Below are 19,309 nucleotides of genomic sequence, written 5' to 3'. Positions count from 1 at the left end.
CCCTGCACAGTGCAATAGGAATAAGCCTAGCACAATGAGCAGTAAATAAAAATGGTCTCCTTTACTCTGTCTCTTCCTTGTTAATTGCCTCATAAATAATGAAAGGATGGAAGGACAGGGATAACTACTCCAAATTAAGCATTTTTAAAAACATGCCCAGGGGTACCTTGGGAATCAGCCCCATTCCATCTGAAGGACCAAACAACCTTTGGGACTGCCAGCCTGACTCATCCTTCAAGGAGCAAACAGGGGTGAATTAAATTAGGGCTTCTGGATTAACCTTTCCTTCTCTTTGGCTGCTCTTAATCACTCTGAAAAATGTGTTCCAAGTGCTTCCATAAAGCTTCTGTGTGCAGAACCACCCAGGGGTGCTGCACGTGGATAAACACGGCCTTGGGAAGGTTCTGTGGCCCAGCTCAGCTTTGTGCAGGACAAGGAGGTGCTGAGGGTGTTTCACCAGGAGCATTCCAGCAGGTGCACCCTGCAAGGGCCACACAACGTCATCTTACTGTGCAATTTGCAGTTTTCTTGTGTGTTTTGGCAAACAGCCTGAACTCTCCTGTGGGCTTGAAATGAGTGGATCACATTCTGTCCATAGCACGTTGTGAAACCCTGCTGGCTTCAGAATGTTCTATGTGTGTTTAACAGGTCACAAAAACAAGGAGATGTGGAACTTCAGTGAGCCCATTAAATAACACACTCCAAAATGTCCTTTGAAAGGCAGCAAAGGACACACACCACAAACTTCCCAGCACCTGTAGTCCAAAGAGGCTCCAGAAACCACCAGTGACAGCTTCCATGAAATACCTATTTCATTTCCTTTCTCTGTTGTTTTTTTTTCTGACCAGACATAGGAAGAACCGTGAAGCAGCCAGTGAACTTTTGATGAGACTGAAAGATAACAGGGATCTCCAAAAGTTTCTTCAGGATTGCCAAGAGGTAAATCATGCCCTTTCACTTTTATTGCTGAAAGCTGCATCCTGCAGAGGAGCATTCTTACTCCATATCTTATGAGGGCTGGAATGCTCAGTCATCCAGCAGTATTTAGGAGCATAAAAAAACCCTGACCATACCACTGCAAAAAAGAATGTTTGTTTTTTATTTTCTCATTAACCAGATTTTCTTTTGTCATCTAAGCTAAAGACATAGAAAACTGTCAAAAGCAGTGAAGATTTTCTGCTGTGATAGAAATTATAACCCTGTGGAATATAGTGGGATTAGCAGTGTACCTACTAAAAGTTTTGTCTTCAGCTGTACATATGGATGTGGCCTGATGTAGGGGATTTCAAGTGATTTCTAGCAAGCATCAGTCAGAAGAATAGGAGGTTAAGAATAAAAAAGGAGAAAGATTAAGCTGTGTCATTTATGTGTGATTTACCTGATAGTTTACATGTGTTTAAAATTTTTAAGTATTATAACATTTGAAAAAAGAAATTCTGTCCAGATTTTCTAATCACTTACATGGACTGCTTACACTGAAGACAACATTTTAAAGTTTAGAATACTCTTGTTTCTAGCACAAGGAATTAATCAAGTAATTTTCAGGTTATTTCATGGAGTACTGGCAGATAATAAAGAGCTTTGTCTGAGAGGTTTTGATCAGAAACTGGGAAGTGATATTTGCTGCTTGGTTGCCTGGATTCAATCTGTTTCCCAGCATTGCATAAGCTGTCCATGAGCTTGCCTTCAGTTGCTTCTTCCTTGATAGTTAAAACATGACAGATTAGCAAAAAATGTGCTGTAATTAGCAGCAGCTTCTTCCTTCCTCTGTGCCAGCTCTGGTTCAAAGATCCCCTGGCTCTCAGGGCTCTCCTGGCCTCAGTGGCAGTGTGGGTGTGTTCCCTAGGATCTGTTTTTTCCCCCTATATCACTGGAAGAAAAAGGAAAGCATAAAAACTCTGGTGTTGGCTGCCTGAATGCCTTTCCTCTGTCTTGTTTCTCTGCAGCCACTAAAACAAGGATGTCTTGACTGCACAGTTCAAAGACAAACTTACAATTACCCAAATGTCAGGGATTTCTCCAATTCTCTTTGAGAGCAATCAACTTTGATGACAATTGAAGAGCTATTTCTTGAGAAAACTTAAAATTTACATCAGTGTGGGGCCTGCTGACACCTCCTTTGGGGTGGAGGGTTTGTGGTGAAGCAGCACTGTCCTGTGGGGTGGAAGGGAGCCAGGGCCACACCTCCCCCTTGGCTTTTTCCTTAGGACTGCCTGTGAAGCTGGGAATTGTTAGGGAGCAGCTTTGAGCCAGTCCCTGCTTCACCCAGCAATGATCCCTTGGCCTTCCTGCCTGCTGCAGCCTTAGGGACAGCTTCCCATCTGTGCGTAACCTGAGAAAAGGCATAGTGTTTTCTGCAGCCCCTCCCTTCCCAGGGCAGCCACATTGTCACTGTCACCCCTCATGAGGTGTTTGAGAGTGTGGCCTCCTGCCCCTTGTCCCTTCCTGCAGAGCTGGGGAGGAGTGTGGCACTCCACAGCAGTGGGACAATGCTCCTCACAGCAGCCCAGCAGTGATAACCCTCCCCTCTGGGGTCACAGGTGAGGGAAAACAGCAGATTTTGTTGTGGTGAGGAGTCAGAAACACTGTCACAGGTTGGTCCTGGGGAGCTGCTTTTCCAGCTGTTTCTTGCACTCATCAATATGAATGTGTAAAATAAACTTGCCAAGTGAATGAAACAGTGATAGCAGAAAATTCTGACTGGAGAAGATGTGACAAATGTTACCATTTAGTTTTCTTTGATTTCCTGCTCTTTCTCAGCTCACCTTCAAGGGAACAGTTTACAGCTGACCTTCCCTGTGAGTGCTTGGAAGCCCCAGCAGTGTCTGGGCTCATTTCTCCAGGGCCATGGTGAAAGCTCTTGGCAGATTCTGCACTCTGAAGTTTCTGTCCCAGAGTGTGCTGGCAGGGTTTGCCGTGTGAGCCTCCCTGCAGGAAGGGCTGGCAGCTTGGCTCCTGGCACAGTCTGGGAGTGCAGCAGCACTCAGAGCCTTTCCCCCTGCCTTGCTGCTACCCCAGGCTCACAAGGATTTGTCTCCATTTCCCTTCCTTCCTGCAGGCTTGGCACTGCAGAGTGGCAGCCAGGAGCAGGAACAGGGTCGGGTGTACAGGTGCAAAGGATGGAGGAAGCCTCATCCTCTCCTGGCCTTAACAACTTCTGGAGAAATAAATTCTCCAAGTGTGCTTTTGAGGCAATTTAGGGAACTGTATTATTTTCTGAAAATCTACTTTCACACTCAAAGTACTGATTTTTAGTGCCTGTAGTGGTTGCAAAACCCAGATTTTAGCAGTGAGCCCTTAAATACTTGATCTGCATTTCTGTGCTCTGAAGGGTTTATCCCAGCAGATATCCCAGGCTGTGAACCACATGCTGTCCCTGCCTTGCCTTCCCCCAGCTGGTCACAGGAATGAGCCAGCCTCTCCTTGGGAAGCACTTCTAAATCCCCAGAAGCCTTAATGCTGTGGCTGAGTAAAAGCAAACAGTGAAAGCCAAGCAGTGCAATTTGCAGAGCAGAGCAGCTGTCTCCTCCCCAGAAGGGCAAGAGTAAAACCACTAATTCTGGGTTATATCCTAATCTCCATGTAGACTTTGTTCAGCAGCACAGTAGCCTGTTCCAATGCAACCTTGTACCTACAGAGCTCTTCACTGACATGAGCAATTTTCTGTTTAGACTTGATGGGAAGATCCAATGAGGAGTTTTTCTGATTGCTCTGATAAGTTTTCCCTTTCTGGGGAGATTTAAGGAACAATTGAAATTTTAAGGGGCAGTTGAAAAGAGGCTCATGAGTGATAAATGGAATTTGTTGCCCTGTGTCCTGAGCACACAGCAAAAGCTTCTGTTCCTCTCCTTTTTGGGCTGCTTGCTCACCCAAGTGCTGTTCTGGAAACCAAGCTGAGATTTGTTTTGACATTTTCCGCTCTAAATATGCAGAAAATGGACCTTTTCAAATTCTGTAAACATTCCTGTGAATGTGGTTTTATCCACACCTCAGGGATAGATGAGGCAGTCAGACTCACCCTGGGAGGAAATGCAATGTTGGCTGCTAGGATCATTTTCACATTCCATTTGCACTTGGCAAATCAACTGTCTCTTAAAGTATTGGTTTTCTCTAGTGGTGATATGGAAATTGTCCCCAGTGCCTTTGTACTTGCTGAAAATCAGACAGAAAACAATCGTGGATTTTATATAATGGGAAAAGGAAAGTCTCCAGTACCAAAACACTCCTGGAGACTGGATAAATAAACAAATTACTTATGTAAACCTATACAGAGAAAAGACTGAGGGGAAAAGGTACAAATGTGCTGTGAATTAATGGTACAAAACCATCTGTAAGAACCTCCACAAAACCATCTGACCAATAAGTAGTGCACGTGTCCCTGTTTCTCTTGCTGTTGAACCTGATTCTGCTTATCATAGAGGTGATTCCTTTCTGCTTGAATCAAGGGTTATTTATATATTGGAGATGACTGTTAGAATTGAACTGTTAAAGAGGCAGATCCTTGGCTGAACCCTGAGTAAATCCCTGAGTAAGAGCAGTCTCTGAATTCACACAACTCTTCTGTAGAGGCATCTCTTTATCCTTGATCTGGAGGCATTTTGCATTATTTCACACCAGGAATGTTTCCTCACACCCCCATGTATTTTCCTTTCCAGCTCTCCCTCTGGATCAATGAGAAGATGCTCACAGCCCAGGATATGTCCTATGATGAGGCAAGGAACCTGCACAGCAAGTGGCTGAAGCATCAGGCATTCATGGCAGAGCTTGCATCCAACAAAGAGTGGCTGGAGAAGATTGAAAAGGTAGGGAAAGAACATCCAAAAAATGCCCTTATCTTTGTCCAGGGTGGTTGTGCACAGAGATGGGATCTATTCCTCTGCAGAACTGGTCCTTACATCACCCCACAGCTGAGATTTCTGGTGCATTGTGTCTCCATCCAATCTATTTTATTCTTCATTGATGTTAAAAGTCTTTTATCCAAGACATTCACTCAGCCATTGGCTAAGGTGCCAGTTTAGTTTTGTCTAGTCCTTCCTATCCAGAAGGAAGGTAGAGCCTAAATTTCATACCCAAAGGGTAAGTGGGGCAAGTGTTGGGATTTGAGCCAAAGAAGTAGAAGCACTTCTTGGGAAATAACAGAATATAGAGAATAACTGAGTTTATTCTTCTGCTGCTAAGCTGGCTTCCATTCATTCAGAATTATAGCCAAGCTGCCTTTCCCCATGCAAAATTAGGCCATGAGGTAAAGAACATCTAGTTTTGTGATTAATTAAGATTCACAGCTCTATATCAAGTTAGTTGAAGCTTTAATATGCTGTGATGAGCTGTACTTCCCCCCCCACCATTTCTCCTGTGCAGCTCTGGAGCACTGAGGAGTCTCCTCTTCAGCTCTGACAGTGGGTTTCTGTTCAGTGTAAGTTAGCTTAATTGCTCATTTCCTCTCCCACTTTGGCACTCCATATCCCATTAGAGGCTTTTCTGTGATCTACAAATAGCAATACCCTTTAATGGTGTAATTAGAAGGCTGCTCTTGGTACTGGAAGTTCCTTTTTAGTGATGCTTAATACATCCTTCTCCTTTGCCTCTGAAAAATCAGGTTGCAGCAAAGGACCAGGGTTGTGTACAGAGTTGTGGCAGTCCCTGGATTAACATTCACATGGAATATGCTGGGTTGGGGGCAGCATTCCCATCTGCACCCAGCTGAACAGATAGATAGGGATAATTAGAATGGAGACAATATTTCCCAAACTCTCCCAGCATTATGCTGTGTGTTCATGGTTCTCTGGTGATGTGGCTCCAGGGGCTGGGGCCTCAGGAAATGCAGTGTGGGCAGCTCTGGCTCCCTGCTCCATTCTGCCTGAGCCATGGCCCCAGGAGCTCCCTCCGGGGAGCATGTGCAATGGAGAAGAGAAAGGAGGCATTGCTTGACCTTCCCATTGCTAAAATCCCTCTTCCAGGCAGCAGAGGGACCTGGGAGCTGATGTTCTGGAAGGAGTCACTGGATAAATGGAGATAGAAAATGAGTGGTTGATGCTGCCAGCAGATGAGAAATCCTGAGTGCTTATTAATCAGGATAATTGCCCTAACGGGCTGTGAGTGCTCCCAAGGAGGTACCATTTGGTTGCTCTTTGCTTTGCAGGAGGGAATGCAGCTCATTGCAGAGAAACCAGAGACTGAGGCCGTGGTGAAGGAGAAGCTGACAGGTCTCCACCAAATGTGGGACGAGCTTGAATCCACCACCCAGACCAAGGCTCAGCGTCTCTTCGATGCAAACAAGGCAGAGCTTTTCACCCAGAGCTGTGCAGACCTGGATAAGTGGCTGAATGGTTTGGAGAGCCAAATCCAGTCGGATGACTACGGAAAAGACCTCACCAGTGTCAACATCCTGTTGAAGAAGCAGCAGGTAAACAGAGTATGGGGTGCAGCAGGCAGTCAGCAAATACCTGCACTAAAAGGAATGGGCAGGGCAGACTTTCAGTTTAGAAAAGAAAGAACTGCTTTTCTTTCTTCCTATTCTTTCATGTATCTTTAAGAAGAACAAGAAATTCATCCAGCAACAAATAGTTATTAACAATAGTTATAGTTATGGACAATAGTTATTAACATGGTAAAGCCTCATTGACCAGCATCTGTTCTCCCTTCTGAGGAAGCTGTTGATATGCCCTAATTGTATGAACAGCTTTCATCCTGGTTTTCAGGACCCTTTTGCCATGTTTCTGTTTAGATGCTGGAGAATCAAATGGATGTCCGTAAGAAGGAGATAGAGGAGCTGCAAAGCCAGGCAAGGGCTTTGAGCCAAGAGGGCAAGAGCACAGATGAAGTCGATGGCAAACGCCTTACTGTAGAAAAGAAATTCTTGGAGCTGCTGGAGCCTTTGAATGAGAGGAAGGCCAACCTGCTGGCCTCCAAAGAGATCCACCAGTTCAACCGGGATGTGGAAGATGAAATTGTGAGTACCAAAGAAATCCTGTTCCCCAGGCAGTAGGAAAATGTTGGAATACTGCTGCTTTCTGCAGATTATGTGTTCCAGCGTCTCTCTGCTGTCCCAAGTGTATCTGAGATTGCTTGAAATCCTGTGTACTCTCTCTTCCAGTTGTGGGTCGGAGAGAGGATGCCCATAGCTACATCTACTGATCATGGACACAACCTCCAGACTGTGCAGCTACTAATAAAGAAAAATCAGGTAAGGAGATGCTGTTAGAGCTCCATATTTGCTACTTCTCCTTAGTGCTGACTCATTTGGGAAGGAAATGTTTGGGGTAAAACAATGGGTGCTGTGGCATGACCACAGGTGGTGGCAGCCCCAGGTTGTCCACGTGAGCTGATGGTGGGTGTTTTGCTGCCCCTCTGGAGTTAAGACCCCTGGCTTCTATTTTCTTTTCATTTGCACATTTTCTCATCAGTCAGTTTTCTCCCATGTAGACCCTTCAGAAAGAAATCCAGGGTCACCAGCCTCGTATCGATGACATTTTTGAGAGGAGTCAGAACATCATCACAGAGAGCAGCCCCAATGCTGAAGTCATCCAGCAGAGGCTTGCAGACTTGAAGCAGCTGTGGAACCTCCTCATTGAGGAGACGGAGAAGCGCCACAAGCGCCTGGAGGAGTCTCACAGGGCTCAGCAGTATTACTTCGATGCAGCTGAGGCTGAGGCCTGGATGAGTGAGCAGGAGCTCTACATGATGTCAGAAGAGAAAGCCAAGGTGAGCAGCTCCAAAGTGACACTACTTTGGCTTTAATTGCTGTGCTGGGGTGAGGCAGGTGACATCATTTGGTGTGGTGCTATGGAAAGGTGACATAAACAAATGTAACTTCCTGGTGAAGCTTCAGGTGATGGTGGCTTCTGCCTGTTCTGACATCTTTGATGGTGTGCAGGACAGGCTGTGCTGTATGGAACCAGGGAGCATCCTCACACTGCAGAGGGCAATCCTGTGCTTGCCTTCACTGCAAGGCCAGGATTGCCAGTGTGGTCCAGTTAGGTCCAGTTTTCTGTTAGTTTTGGGTGTCTGCACAACACACCTGGCTGTGAAACGGGGCCTGGTGGTCAGTCAGCTGCCACTGTCACATCCTTGACTCCCGGTGACCATCAGCTTTGACTCCCAGCTTCACACCATACCAAAGAGAATGTAAACTCCTGTTTTCCAAGGAGGTGTTAGTGCTGGAGCTTGTTTGTTATCACCATAAATGCACCATGTTTCCTGCCCTGGTAAAATAAAGCTCAGCTTTATATCAGGAGAACACATTCCACAGGTGTTCAGTCTCCCATTAAAAATGGCTTGTTTTCTTTTTATCTATTGCAAATAGCTCACAATGCAAAATATTGTATTGAAAAGATTTATTGACAATATCAGTTAACACTGAGAGTAGGAGGCTGATTTTCTTAGCTATAACAGTGCATAAAAAGTTTGAATTGGAACTTCTCCAGACACTTTGATGGAGAACCCATTGGCATGGACTGTGTAGAATTTCTTTTCCTTGCCCCATGCTGTTGTTGAGATGCCTCACAAGTGGTGTGTCTTAATCTGTTCCATGTTTCTGAGCCCTGCATCAGTGCTGTGGAAACACATAAAAAGCTTCATAGAAGAGGAAGCTCAACATGCTCAGTGCCCAGCTGATGTAATTTTGTTCTGCACCCCAGAGGGATGGATGCATTATCTATTTCACTCATTATTTTGCTTTCTGGGGGTACTATTTGCTGTGACATCAACTATACCATTGGCAGGAGGACTTCTCTTCAAGCTGTACTTGGGAGCAGCTCCTTATAATTGTTCCTGTCATTTTCTGTCACCCTTACAGGATGAACAGAGTGCAGTGTCCATGCTGAAGAAACACCAGATTTTGGAACAAGCAGTAGAAGATTATGCTGAAACTGTGCACCAGCTTTCAAAGACCAGCAGAACTTTGGTGGCAGATAATCACCCAGAAAGGTATTCACTGCCATTTTTAATTGGCTCATGAGTTATTTTAGGAGTTCAGTCCCTTTGGGTGGTTCTGGCACACAAAGACCACCACAGAGAGTAAGTAGCTCAGTGACTCATACAGAGGAAGAGGAGTTTAGCCTCACTCAATTCAAGGTGTCACCCTGATTTGGCCAGAGACAGGGTCAGTATGTGCAGCTGCTGATTTCTGGTGGTTCTGGACACCTGGAGACCTGTCCCCTGTGCAGGCTGCAGTGTCAGGTCTTGGCAGCACTGCTGAACATCACACATCACAGAGGCAGAGCAGTCCTCAGGCCAAGGTCCAGATCTGCTCTTCCAACCAACTTCAATGTCCAGCAGAGAAGGTCACTGTCATTAATCCTTCTGCAGTGCTCCCCAAGATCTGCCTCTTCTCTTTGAGATTCCAGCAGAATCAGAGCCCAGAATCAGATGCTTTAAACATGGGCACATTAACATCTTACTTTTGGTAAATTTATCTCACTTTTCATAAATTGCTTTCCCTGAGGGAGAACTCAGGAAGCTTAAGAACCATTTTGCTGTAAGAGCTGCAGCTCAGCAGATTGAATTTTGCACTGGCTTCAGCTCCAAAGCTGATTCCACTCTGAGGCTGATGTATTTAACTGCTCAGCCTGCACAGGCTGGAAGGTGGCAGTGGCCTAGGCCAGACACACTCTGCCTCCGGTGGAAGGTTGTTATTTAACTCTAAAGCACTCTCTTGTGGTCATGAGTGCTTCTGATGAGAGCACATTTCCTGGCTGAGCTGCCTGAGTACTGGAATAACATCATCAGCTTCACAAGGCAGATGGAAGGCACTTTGACAGCACTGTATGGCTCAGACAAAATAGAGGCAAAAGATACAGCAAGTAGAAATATTCATCCCTTGTGCAAATGCTGAGCTTTAAGGGGTAAGAAACCCATGAGTGCTGCTGAACTCTGAAGCAGAGTTTAACTGAGAAGGAACTGCTCCCTGCCTCAGCAGCTCAGATCCTGCCTGTAGCTTTGGGAGAAGACACTGGTGTGATGTAGAGCTGGATTCCAGCTCCCCTCTCTAAAGCCAGGGGTTTACAGTGCAGGACAGACAAGCTTCCCAGCTATTGCTGTCACCTCTGCTAGCAGAGGACTGGTCCCACACATCCAAGTCAAATTCCTGCCTGCAGCAGACGTGCATTCTGTGGATTAAATACCCCCAGGGACTTTTATTCCCTGCAGTTTTCCCCACTGGGTTTTGCTTGCAAGGGCAGCGCAGATTCAGCGCTGTTTGCTTTTCCAGCGAGCGCATCAGCATGCGCCAGTCCAAGGTGGACAAGCTCTACGCGGGCCTGAAGGACCTGGCCGAGGAGAGGAGGGGCAAGCTGGACGAGAGGCACCGGCTGTTCCAGCTCAACCGCGAGGTGGATGACCTGGAGCAGTGGATTGCCGAGAGGGAGGTGGTGGCAGGGTCCCACGAGCTGGGCCAGGACTACGAGCACGTCACGGTGAGTCCTCGGAGGGCCTCTCTGGTGCTGCTCACAGGGGTGCCTTGGCTCTCTCAGCTCTCCTGTAGCCACAGCGCTGCATGAGGCTCTTGCTGTGCCTTGCAGATGCTGCAGGAGCGGTTCCGGGAGTTCGCCCGGGACACCGGGAACATCGGGCAGGAGCGGGTGGACACTGTCAACCACATGGCCGACGAGCTCATCAACTCCGGCCACTCGGACGCCGCCACCATCGCCGAGTGGAAGGACGGACTCAACGAGGCCTGGGCGGATCTGCTGGAGCTCATCGACACGAGAACACAAATCCTCGCAGCCTCTTATGAACTGCACAAATTTTACCACGATGCCAAGGAGATCTTGGGGCGAATCCAAGACAAACACAAGAAACTGCCCGAGGAGCTCGGTAGAGACCAAAACACAGTGGAAACACTACAGAGAATGCACACGACGTTTGAGCACGATATCCAGGCCCTGGGCACCCAGGTGTGTGGCAGGTGAACTGTGGGTGTGGGAAGCTGAGCTGCAGAGTTTGCTGCTGCCCTTGGCCTCTCTGTGGCTGGGAGACAGAGTGCTGCCAGCTGCTTCCCACGTGTAGTGCTGTGGGAATAACCTCACCTGCCTCCTTTCCTTATCTGTCTGGCTGCTGCTCTGTCATTGCGTTCAGTTGATATCTAAAGTAGCAATCTGTAAGTACACAGGCTTCTGAACATGTTGGCAGTTGTTGGATGTTATTCCATTTCCTGTCCTCGGTTGAAGAAGAAATGAGAAAGACAGAGAGTTTCTATATTGATTTAAAGTACAAAATATGAAAGAATGTATAAGCCTGGTTGGCTTTTTGAGGTTTGGTTTTATTTTGGTTATTTATTATCAGTTTAGGTTTTTTTGTTTTTAAAAACACCAAAAAGCCCCAGTCAAACCCTTTATGCCAGGCACTGTTTATTTTTCCTTTCTGAGAGGCAAAGACCTACACAGAGGCTTTCTGTCTTGGTTATGAACCTGGGCATTCTGAATTAAATGTGGCCTTTCTTGGTGCGTCCTGAGAGCAAAAGAGATTTAAAATCCACAGTTCAGGCTAAGATTTTTAAAAGCATCCAAACCTGATCTAATTCTGAAATTTTTGAAGCTAAGGTGTGCCAAGAAGGTGGCAGCTGCTCATACAGCACAGGGGGGATTCTAAATCAAAATACAACATTCAGCTGCCACAAGGAGAATTTGGGGAGAGAACATGTTGCTTAAGGAAGGAGGAATTACAACTGACTGTATTTATCCCAGTAGGTCAGGAAAGAGCTGCCAGTCAATTCTCTATTATGTTGCAATTTACACTAAAACAAAGGAGATAGAGCAAGCAGTAGCTTTTCCAGGTCTTTTACTTTCAGAAGCTGTAGATTTTATACAGAAAGTGTGAGACATACACAAAACATCAATCCCAGTCTCTCAAAAAGGTAATTATAATCAAGACCTAAGTGAAGGAATATGTAATCACAGCACAGAGCTATGGAGAGGGCACTTAGGATAATTTCTGGGTGAAACAGCCAGAGCACCAAGGTGGATCATTTTGAGAGAGGTCTCTGTGCCTGTAGGTAGAAGGCTGTTGATTTGATGTTAAAAAGAAATTAATTATTAGACAAAAGCTAATGGAATGTTTTCTGGCTTGCAAAATATGGAAAACAGTCAGGAATTAGCATTTGCCATCCCAGGACAGTGTTTGAAAGGAAAAGATTTCTAATAGTAGAAGGTTCTTGACATTTCCACGTTTTCTTCTCTTTGAAGTCATTATCTACATTTTTGAAAAATAACCTCTATCAGCTGCAGTAGTGGTTTGGACACTGAGTTCCCAGGTGTTTTTGTCCCTTTTATGAGAGGAAGGGAATTAGATGATGAAAATGGTCCCCATTTGCCCTGGCATGTAACAGACACTTGCCTTTGGCACTGTGTCTCACAGGGAGTTCAGGCAGGGGCAAATCTTTGCTATTTTGGGGGTCCCTTGGCCCTCCAGTGTTCTCTGAGGGATAATACTGGCTCACTAATAGCACAGATCTTTCTAGTGTGAACAGACCAAATCCATTTGCAGTGACTTTAGGAGGCCCCTCAGGTGATAAATTAGCAGATAAGTGTCCCTGTAGCTGTGACTCAGGAGTCACACACCCACCATGGCTGTGTCTGTCCCACCCTGCTGCAGGTGCGACAGCTGCAGGAGGATGCAGCACGCCTCCAGGCTGCCTACGCCGGGGACAAGGCTGATGACATCCAGAAGAGGGAGAACGAGGTCCTGGAGGCGTGGAAGGCACTGCTGGATGCCTGTGAGGGCCGCAGGGTGAGGCTGGTGGACACAGGAGACAAATTCCGCTTCTTCAGCATGGTTCGGGACCTCATGCTCTGGATGGAAGATGTTATCCGGCAGATAGAAGCCCAGGAAAAGCCAAGGTAAGGCAAGGCATCCTTCTCCATCCAGAGATAAGGCTGCAGCTCACCTGAGGAACCTCTGTATCATTGAGAGTGGCTTTCAGAGTCTGCTGCTGCAGCAACTTGCTCATGTGGGTGGGTGGCTGCTGGAATAATTGCCATGGAAAATTGTACCCAGAGAGATTTGGTCTCACACCGGGGTTATTTGATCTCTGATTCAGGCCAGAATGGTGCTGTTCCTTGGGAAAGGTTTCCTGAACTACAAAGACAATCTAGGAATCAATTTTTTCCATCTGGAGTTGTGGGTCAGTTTGGAAATGTAGCAGCTGTTGAATCTGAAATCTGTGTTTCTGCTCATTTTAGGGATGTTTCATCTGTGGAACTGCTCATGAACAATCACCAGGGGATCAAAGCAGAAATTGATGCCCGAAATGACAGCTTCACTACGTGCATTGAGCTTGGCAAGTCTCTGCTGGCCAGGAAACACTATGCATCTGAGGAGGTACCGTGCTCCCTGCACACAGCCATGGTTCTTCACAAGGGAGAAACCTGCCCTGTGTCACCCACAGAGTAATGACAAGTGTCACCTTAGGGACAATGCACTTATGTGCTGTTGGGAAATCAGGGTATGACCTCACTCTGGCAATTCATGGTGGGTAACAGAGGTGACATCAAGATTTAAAGTGTCATTTTCAGCCCAGAAAATGCAAAGTTGATGCATTCCATTCTGCAGAGAATGGCTCTGGGATGGAAAGGAATCTTCCTTAAGCAAGGGCAGAGGCAGCTGTGAGACAGCCTGAACTTCCTGCAGGGGAAATGGAATGCTGTGGAGAGGCCTGCTAGGGGAATGAGCAGGAAAATGTTTGTTGTGTAGGGACTAAATTCAAGGAATATTAAGAGAACCATATCCAACTGCTGAAAGCCTTGATTTATTTTCTGAGGTGTCCAGGCCACAGGATAGAGGCTCAGCCCTTGCTTCTCCTGCCTCTCTTTGGGGAAGGAAAGGTAATCAAACATTTTGAGGCACTTCCCTCTCAGGAAGGGGAGAGCTTCTGCAGCAGTCCCGAACAGCATTATTATTATTATTTTGCATTATTCACTGGAAAAGGGCAGAATATTCAGTGCCTGATTGCACTATTTACATTTGTTTGCCCATTACACCCTTTTATCAAATACTCTGTGTGCTGTAGCTTTTAACAGACACTGAATGCTTATGCAAATGTGATATTTTAATGGAAATGTCACATTTATTTATACTTGGAAGAGAAAAACAGCTGTTGTTTGCACGGTGAAGTCACTTCCTGAGGAATTTGTGCAGTGTCTGTCAGTGCAGGGTTGGGGGGAATTGCTGCCTGGTGCTTGTGTAACAGCCCTGCTCTCTGCTCTCCATCCAGATCAAGGAAAAGCTCCTGCAGCTGACAGAAAAGAGAAAAGAAATGATTGACAAATGGGAAGACAGATGGGAGTGGCTCAGACTGAGTAAGGACACCCTTGGATTTCTTTTGGGATGGGCCATATTTAACTTTCTGCATTGTGCCTTTCCGAGCATTGAAAAAAACCTGCAGCTCCTCACTTTTGTTACAGCGCTTGGAAGTGTGTTTGTGCTGGAATAGCTGCAAGGTTCACACCTGTTTGTTGTTAAATAATGAATTTGAAACCAAGAAACCCCCACCAAAGGTCTTGCTCTGTATGATCAAACTTGGAACTTGATGCAGTAGCTCTACTGTATTTGCAGGCGTCACATTCCAGTTTCTATGCTGAAAATAGTAGGTTACACCAGATTAGAACAAAAAAACACCCTAAATTTGCAAAATGCAAAGCCAATAGGAGAAATATCTGTCTTTGCAGTGACCAGTTTCACTGAACTTAGCTCAGGGGAATACTTAGCCAAGTGCATGGACTTTGTTCCCTGAGCTGGGTTTTAGATAAATCCCAAAGCTACCACAGTGCTCATCTTTGTGACATTAATGGCACTGACCCCTGTGCCCTCTCTGCTCAGTTTTGGAGGTGCACCAGTTCTCCAGAGATGCAAGTGTGGCTGAGGCCTGGCTGCTGGGCCAGGAGCCCTACCTGTCCAGCCGTGAGATTGGGCAGAGTGTGGACGAGGTGGAGAAGTTGATCAAGCGGCACGAAGCGTTTGAGAAATCCGCGGCCACCTGGGACGAGAGGTTTGCAGCGCTGGAGAGACTGACCACGGTGAGTGTCTGAACCCCCTGGCCATTCCTGCTGCTTTGGAACAGCTCCCAGAATCACCAACTTGTTCTTCATTTCTTGGTGTTTGTTGATTGACCTCAGCCAGCCACACAGAGCCTGAAGTTTCATATTTCCAGCCATACTAAAAACCCTCTTTGATTAATTGGAACTCAACAACCTCCAAGGAAAAAGCTTAAATGATAAATGACCTTAAGAGTCAACAGGAGCTGTCTCAGGCCTGGGAGTGATGATCCAGAAGGAAATTTCAGAGCTGAACAGTTGGCTCCAGCCCTCTGCTGTATTAGCTGGCCAGTTATTTTTGGTTAAAGATGACAGTGGTAGGAAGGGAGCAGTGACAGTGATGTTTGTTGTGTTGTGACTGCTCCAGTGCAAGGCTGTATTGTCCTCTAGGAAGACACAATGAGAAAAAGAAACCCCAAACTCCAATTTGAACGCAACTGCAGTGTCAGTCATTGATGCTTGGAGAGCATTTTACCATATTTGGAGAACAATTTGGCTTTAGACACTACAGTTGAAGTGGCCTGCGTTTTCACACACACTGAGTGTCACAGCTGCAGACAAAAGGAACTGGAGTTTCTCAGCATCTTCACAAATCAGGCTGGTTTTATGGAGATGGGTGATTTCAGGGATTCAGACAGGAAACATTTTACTTCTGTGTTTGGCAAGCAGACAAGAAGGTGTCACTTTTGGATATTTTAATAACTTGGGCTGTTTTGTTGTTTGTTTGGGTGTTGTTCTAATAGGATGAGTAGGAAAACAGACATGGCCACTGGAGAGCTGCTAACAGAGGTTCTGATGCTTGTGCCCTCCCTGACAAATTCAGTGCCACAAACTCTTTTAAGGCCTGATGCCTTCAAATTTTATCCCCATTTACTTCAATTTCAGTAAAGTTCCAGAAAAACATACAGAGCTGTTGCTAGTTTCTAGAACACCCCACAAAAATGAGCAGTGTTTTTAAATAAGAAATGTTTCCTCTCCCAGCTGGAGCTGCTGGAGGTGCGTCGGCAGCAAGAAGAGGAGGAGCGGAAGAGGCAGCCGCCCACTCCGGAGCCCAAGGTTGCAGAGGATGGAGACTCCCAGCAGCAATGGTGAGCTGGACTCTGCTCTTCCCTTGGGGAACCCTTGGGCTGAAAATGTGCTGTGAAAGGAGAGGAGCTTGTATGGGTTTGTAACATGACCCTTGTTAGGAGGCTTGGTGGTTTATGGGGACAGGACCTCTCCCAATCCCCTGAATTCCATGCCAAGTTCCCATTTTCCAGTTGTCACTGCTGAGGCATCCCTGGCCCAAAAGTGGGAATGCTGCTTTTGTCCTCTGGGGCATGAACTGCAGTTCCTGAACCAACTTGGCTTTTTTCTTCAATGAGCATCATTTACAGATTTTAAGCCATTTAGAAACTGCTTATGTGATAGGAGGAGGTTTATTTGTAAGGTAATTGTCAGTAAAGTCTGGTTAAATCTCACTTCACATTGGATTTATTCAGTTGGGCCAGAGGATTTTAGGAACATGCTTAGATTTCTTAAATGAATATTCTGTAAGAAAATCTCATTTTGTTGAACGAGGTGAGTGACTTCCAAGAATCTTATACAATTTCTTTTCTTTTTCCTCTCTCCAACAGGGATGGGACAAAAGGAGAACAAGTTTCCCAAAACGGTTTGCCCTCAGACCAGGAATCTCCACGGGTTAGTTACCGCTCCCAAACCTACCAAAACTACAAAAACTTTATTAGCAGACGGACAGCCAATGACCGCTCGTGGTCTGGACTGTGAGCCACAGAATCACTTGCAGCAACAGAAACCTTTTTTCAGTATGGTTTACTGGTACTGGTTTAATCTTTTGGCTTCAGATTTCCCTGCTGCTTTTCTCTTCCTTCCCATCAGTTGACTTTTATTTAATTAGCAGCCCCTTGGACATATATTTGCTTCACTTTAATCTTTGTTTATTTGAATCTCCTCACTTACACTCAGTTGCTTGAAGGTGACACATTTATTTCATGTTATTTACTGTGAGTTTTTCATGTCGCTAATAGCATTAAGATTTTCCAGCGAAAGCCTCCTTTAAATGAGTAATTGAGATGTAATGAGATTACATCCTAATGAAGAAGAGCACTAGGACCTGACAGGTATGACGCATCGAGTTATACTAACAGGTCTCAGCACGGCAACTTTATTAAATCAGCTGCATTAGCAAGAGTTATGTACCAGGCCAAAGATAATCCACATGAGTGAGCTGGGCAGGAAGGGCTGGGAGCGGGGGGGAGTGTGACTGTGGACAAATAAAAGCCTTAAGGTTAGTTTGTATAACATTCCATGCAGAATGGACTCATTGACTACAGAGACAAATAAACATGAAATAAACCATTCAAAACCAGTATCTAGATTTATCTGGGAGTTTAGTCCTCGTGCAAGGTTGTGATCTTGCTGTGTTGGGGCCCCATTTGGCCTCAGTCCTGTCCAGGTGGCACCACAGCAATTCTATTTCTGGGCTCCAGAGAGGCAGGGATGTAAATGAGAGTAGGGTGTAACCCCTTGGGGAGAGGATGTGATGCTTTCCTTTACAAACTAAATAAAATACACTGTCCAAGATCCCAGCTCTTTATTTTACATAGGTGCAGAATGAATGCTCCATGCCTTACTTGCTCCTTCTTGACAGGGGTGTCCCAGTGGAGTCAGGATGCATGCCAAGAATCCTCACGTGCAGCCATGACAATGCCAGTAAATGTCCCTGGAGTTAAGGCAACACTGGAGCTGGATCTGGCTCCCCTCCCTCCCCCTTCCTGCAGAGCCTCCTTGTTTCAGTTAATGCTTTGAGTGAAAGGACACTTCCCTTTGTTGCTGAGCCTGGCTCTCTGGGGTCACATTCAGTGCAGGAAAGGCTCCTGGCAGGCTGGGATCTGTGCATATCAGGCAGTGCTGCAGAGCAAACACGAGTCCCAGCCCAGGGCTCTGGCAGGAAATGCCTTTCAGCACAAACTTGGCTTTAAGAAGCCCATCCTAGTTAGATCTGAGTCTGCACACAGACTCTGCCAATGCTCCCCAGTACACAGCAGTTCCACCTTTCTCTTTCTGGAAATAAAACCTTTTGGTTCTTCTTTAGCATTCAGTCCTGAAGTGAGCTGTTGTACATTCTAATGTTTATAAATTCTCTACAGTTGTGGCAGGGAATGTGAGGTGATCTTCAAGCACATTCCAGATAATCATCTTGTTGGTTAGCACAGCCTTATACATCACCTGTTTGCTTCTTTTGAAGTTTTATTTTATTGCCATGCTACATGATGCATTTCCATGTTCATCTTTGCCATCTGCACTTCAGTCTTCCATGAGAACTTCCAAGCTCACTTTGTGGAGTCCTGTGTTGCAGTACCTTGGGTGTACAGAGCTGTGTCAGTGAGGCACAAGATGTGCTGCTGTTGGTCAGAATTTTGGTTTCTGACAACTGGCTGAGCAGTGCAGCTGGATTGTTCTGTGTGGGCTGAGCTTGTGAGCCGAGAGCGGTGATTGAAAGGATGTGCCTCAGTAACTGTACTTTTGTCTTTCCACTTCATGATGCATGTTTTGTTTTTTTGTTTTTTTCTTTTGTCAGGATAACAACATATAGCTTCTTAATGCTTTTAAAAATTCCATGTGAATTTATGGGGATGCTCTGGTGGCTGCCCTGTTCCTCGAAAGTGTGTCAGTTCCCAGGGCAGGATAGCTGTAGCTTCAGACTCCACCATCTGCAGAGCCTTCACATGTATTTTGGTGAAAAAAGTAGTCTGTAGAAGGAATTTATAGAGATAGATTTTTAAAATTTGTATTAGTACACTTACATAAAAATTCCACTTTTATGATGATGAAGAAAAAGTAAGTCATTGATTAAGGTCATCATTTCAGGAACTAGAAGAGTAGGATTTCACCTATTTATTGCAGCCTGTGGGTCTGGCTAAAGGCATTAGGAAGGTCCTTTTGACAGAACAGCCTAGAGGTTGGCATCTCTTTGCCTTGTAAGCAGGCAAATCATCTGGTTCTTCAGCTGTGGGGCAGAGCCTTGAGTCCATGAACTGAGCAGATGTTGCTTCAAGCACTGCGAATCCAAAGGGGCACCTGTGTCATTGTCACCACCTGTCTTGTTGCATGTCCCAGTCCTGCTTTAAAGAGTTCCAGAGTAGCCTGTAGCCACTAAAGCACTTCCAACTAACCCCTCAGGCCCCACTGAGAGAACTGTATCATGTACAGAGACCTGTTGTGTTGTAACAGGAGTTTGCTGTTGCTGTTTGTCCTCCGTGGCGTTGTCTCCGCATGCCCCA

At 45.9% G+C, this 19,309-nt stretch overlaps 1 protein-coding gene across 5 annotated transcripts in view; it reads left to right on the top strand.

Annotated features, from left to right (window-relative positions):
* Positions 1 to 19,309, top strand: part of SPTBN1 (spectrin beta, non-erythrocytic 1) — a 115,912-nt gene that overhangs the window by 88,866 nt on the left and 7,737 nt on the right. For all 5 annotated transcript variants that reach the window (XM_058021590.1, XM_058021591.1, XM_058021593.1 and 2 more), the window contains exons 18-32: positions 849 to 939; positions 4,656 to 4,802; positions 6,140 to 6,403; positions 6,725 to 6,949; positions 7,094 to 7,183; positions 7,423 to 7,701; positions 8,795 to 8,925; positions 10,208 to 10,412; positions 10,518 to 10,892; positions 12,589 to 12,833; positions 13,176 to 13,314; positions 14,207 to 14,291; positions 14,812 to 15,008; positions 16,008 to 16,114; positions 16,643 to 16,706. In XM_058021590.1, the coding sequence (XP_057877573.1) occupies positions 849 to 939; positions 4,656 to 4,802; positions 6,140 to 6,403; positions 6,725 to 6,949; positions 7,094 to 7,183; positions 7,423 to 7,701; positions 8,795 to 8,925; positions 10,208 to 10,412; positions 10,518 to 10,892; positions 12,589 to 12,833; positions 13,176 to 13,314; positions 14,207 to 14,291; positions 14,812 to 15,008; positions 16,008 to 16,114; positions 16,643 to 16,706 (2,644 nt within the window). The remainder of the gene's footprint in view (positions 1 to 848; positions 940 to 4,655; positions 4,803 to 6,139; positions 6,404 to 6,724; positions 6,950 to 7,093; positions 7,184 to 7,422; positions 7,702 to 8,794; positions 8,926 to 10,207; positions 10,413 to 10,517; positions 10,893 to 12,588; positions 12,834 to 13,175; positions 13,315 to 14,206; positions 14,292 to 14,811; positions 15,009 to 16,007; positions 16,115 to 16,642; positions 16,707 to 19,309) is intronic.

The sequence above is a fragment of the Melospiza georgiana genome, chromosome 3 (assembly GCF_028018845.1).
Source record: "Melospiza georgiana isolate bMelGeo1 chromosome 3, bMelGeo1.pri, whole genome shotgun sequence".
Lineage (NCBI taxonomy): Eukaryota > Metazoa > Chordata > Aves > Passeriformes > Passerellidae > Melospiza > Melospiza georgiana.
The sequence above is the reverse complement of the archived record's forward strand: the minus strand, read 5'-3'. Positions and strand labels throughout refer to the sequence as shown.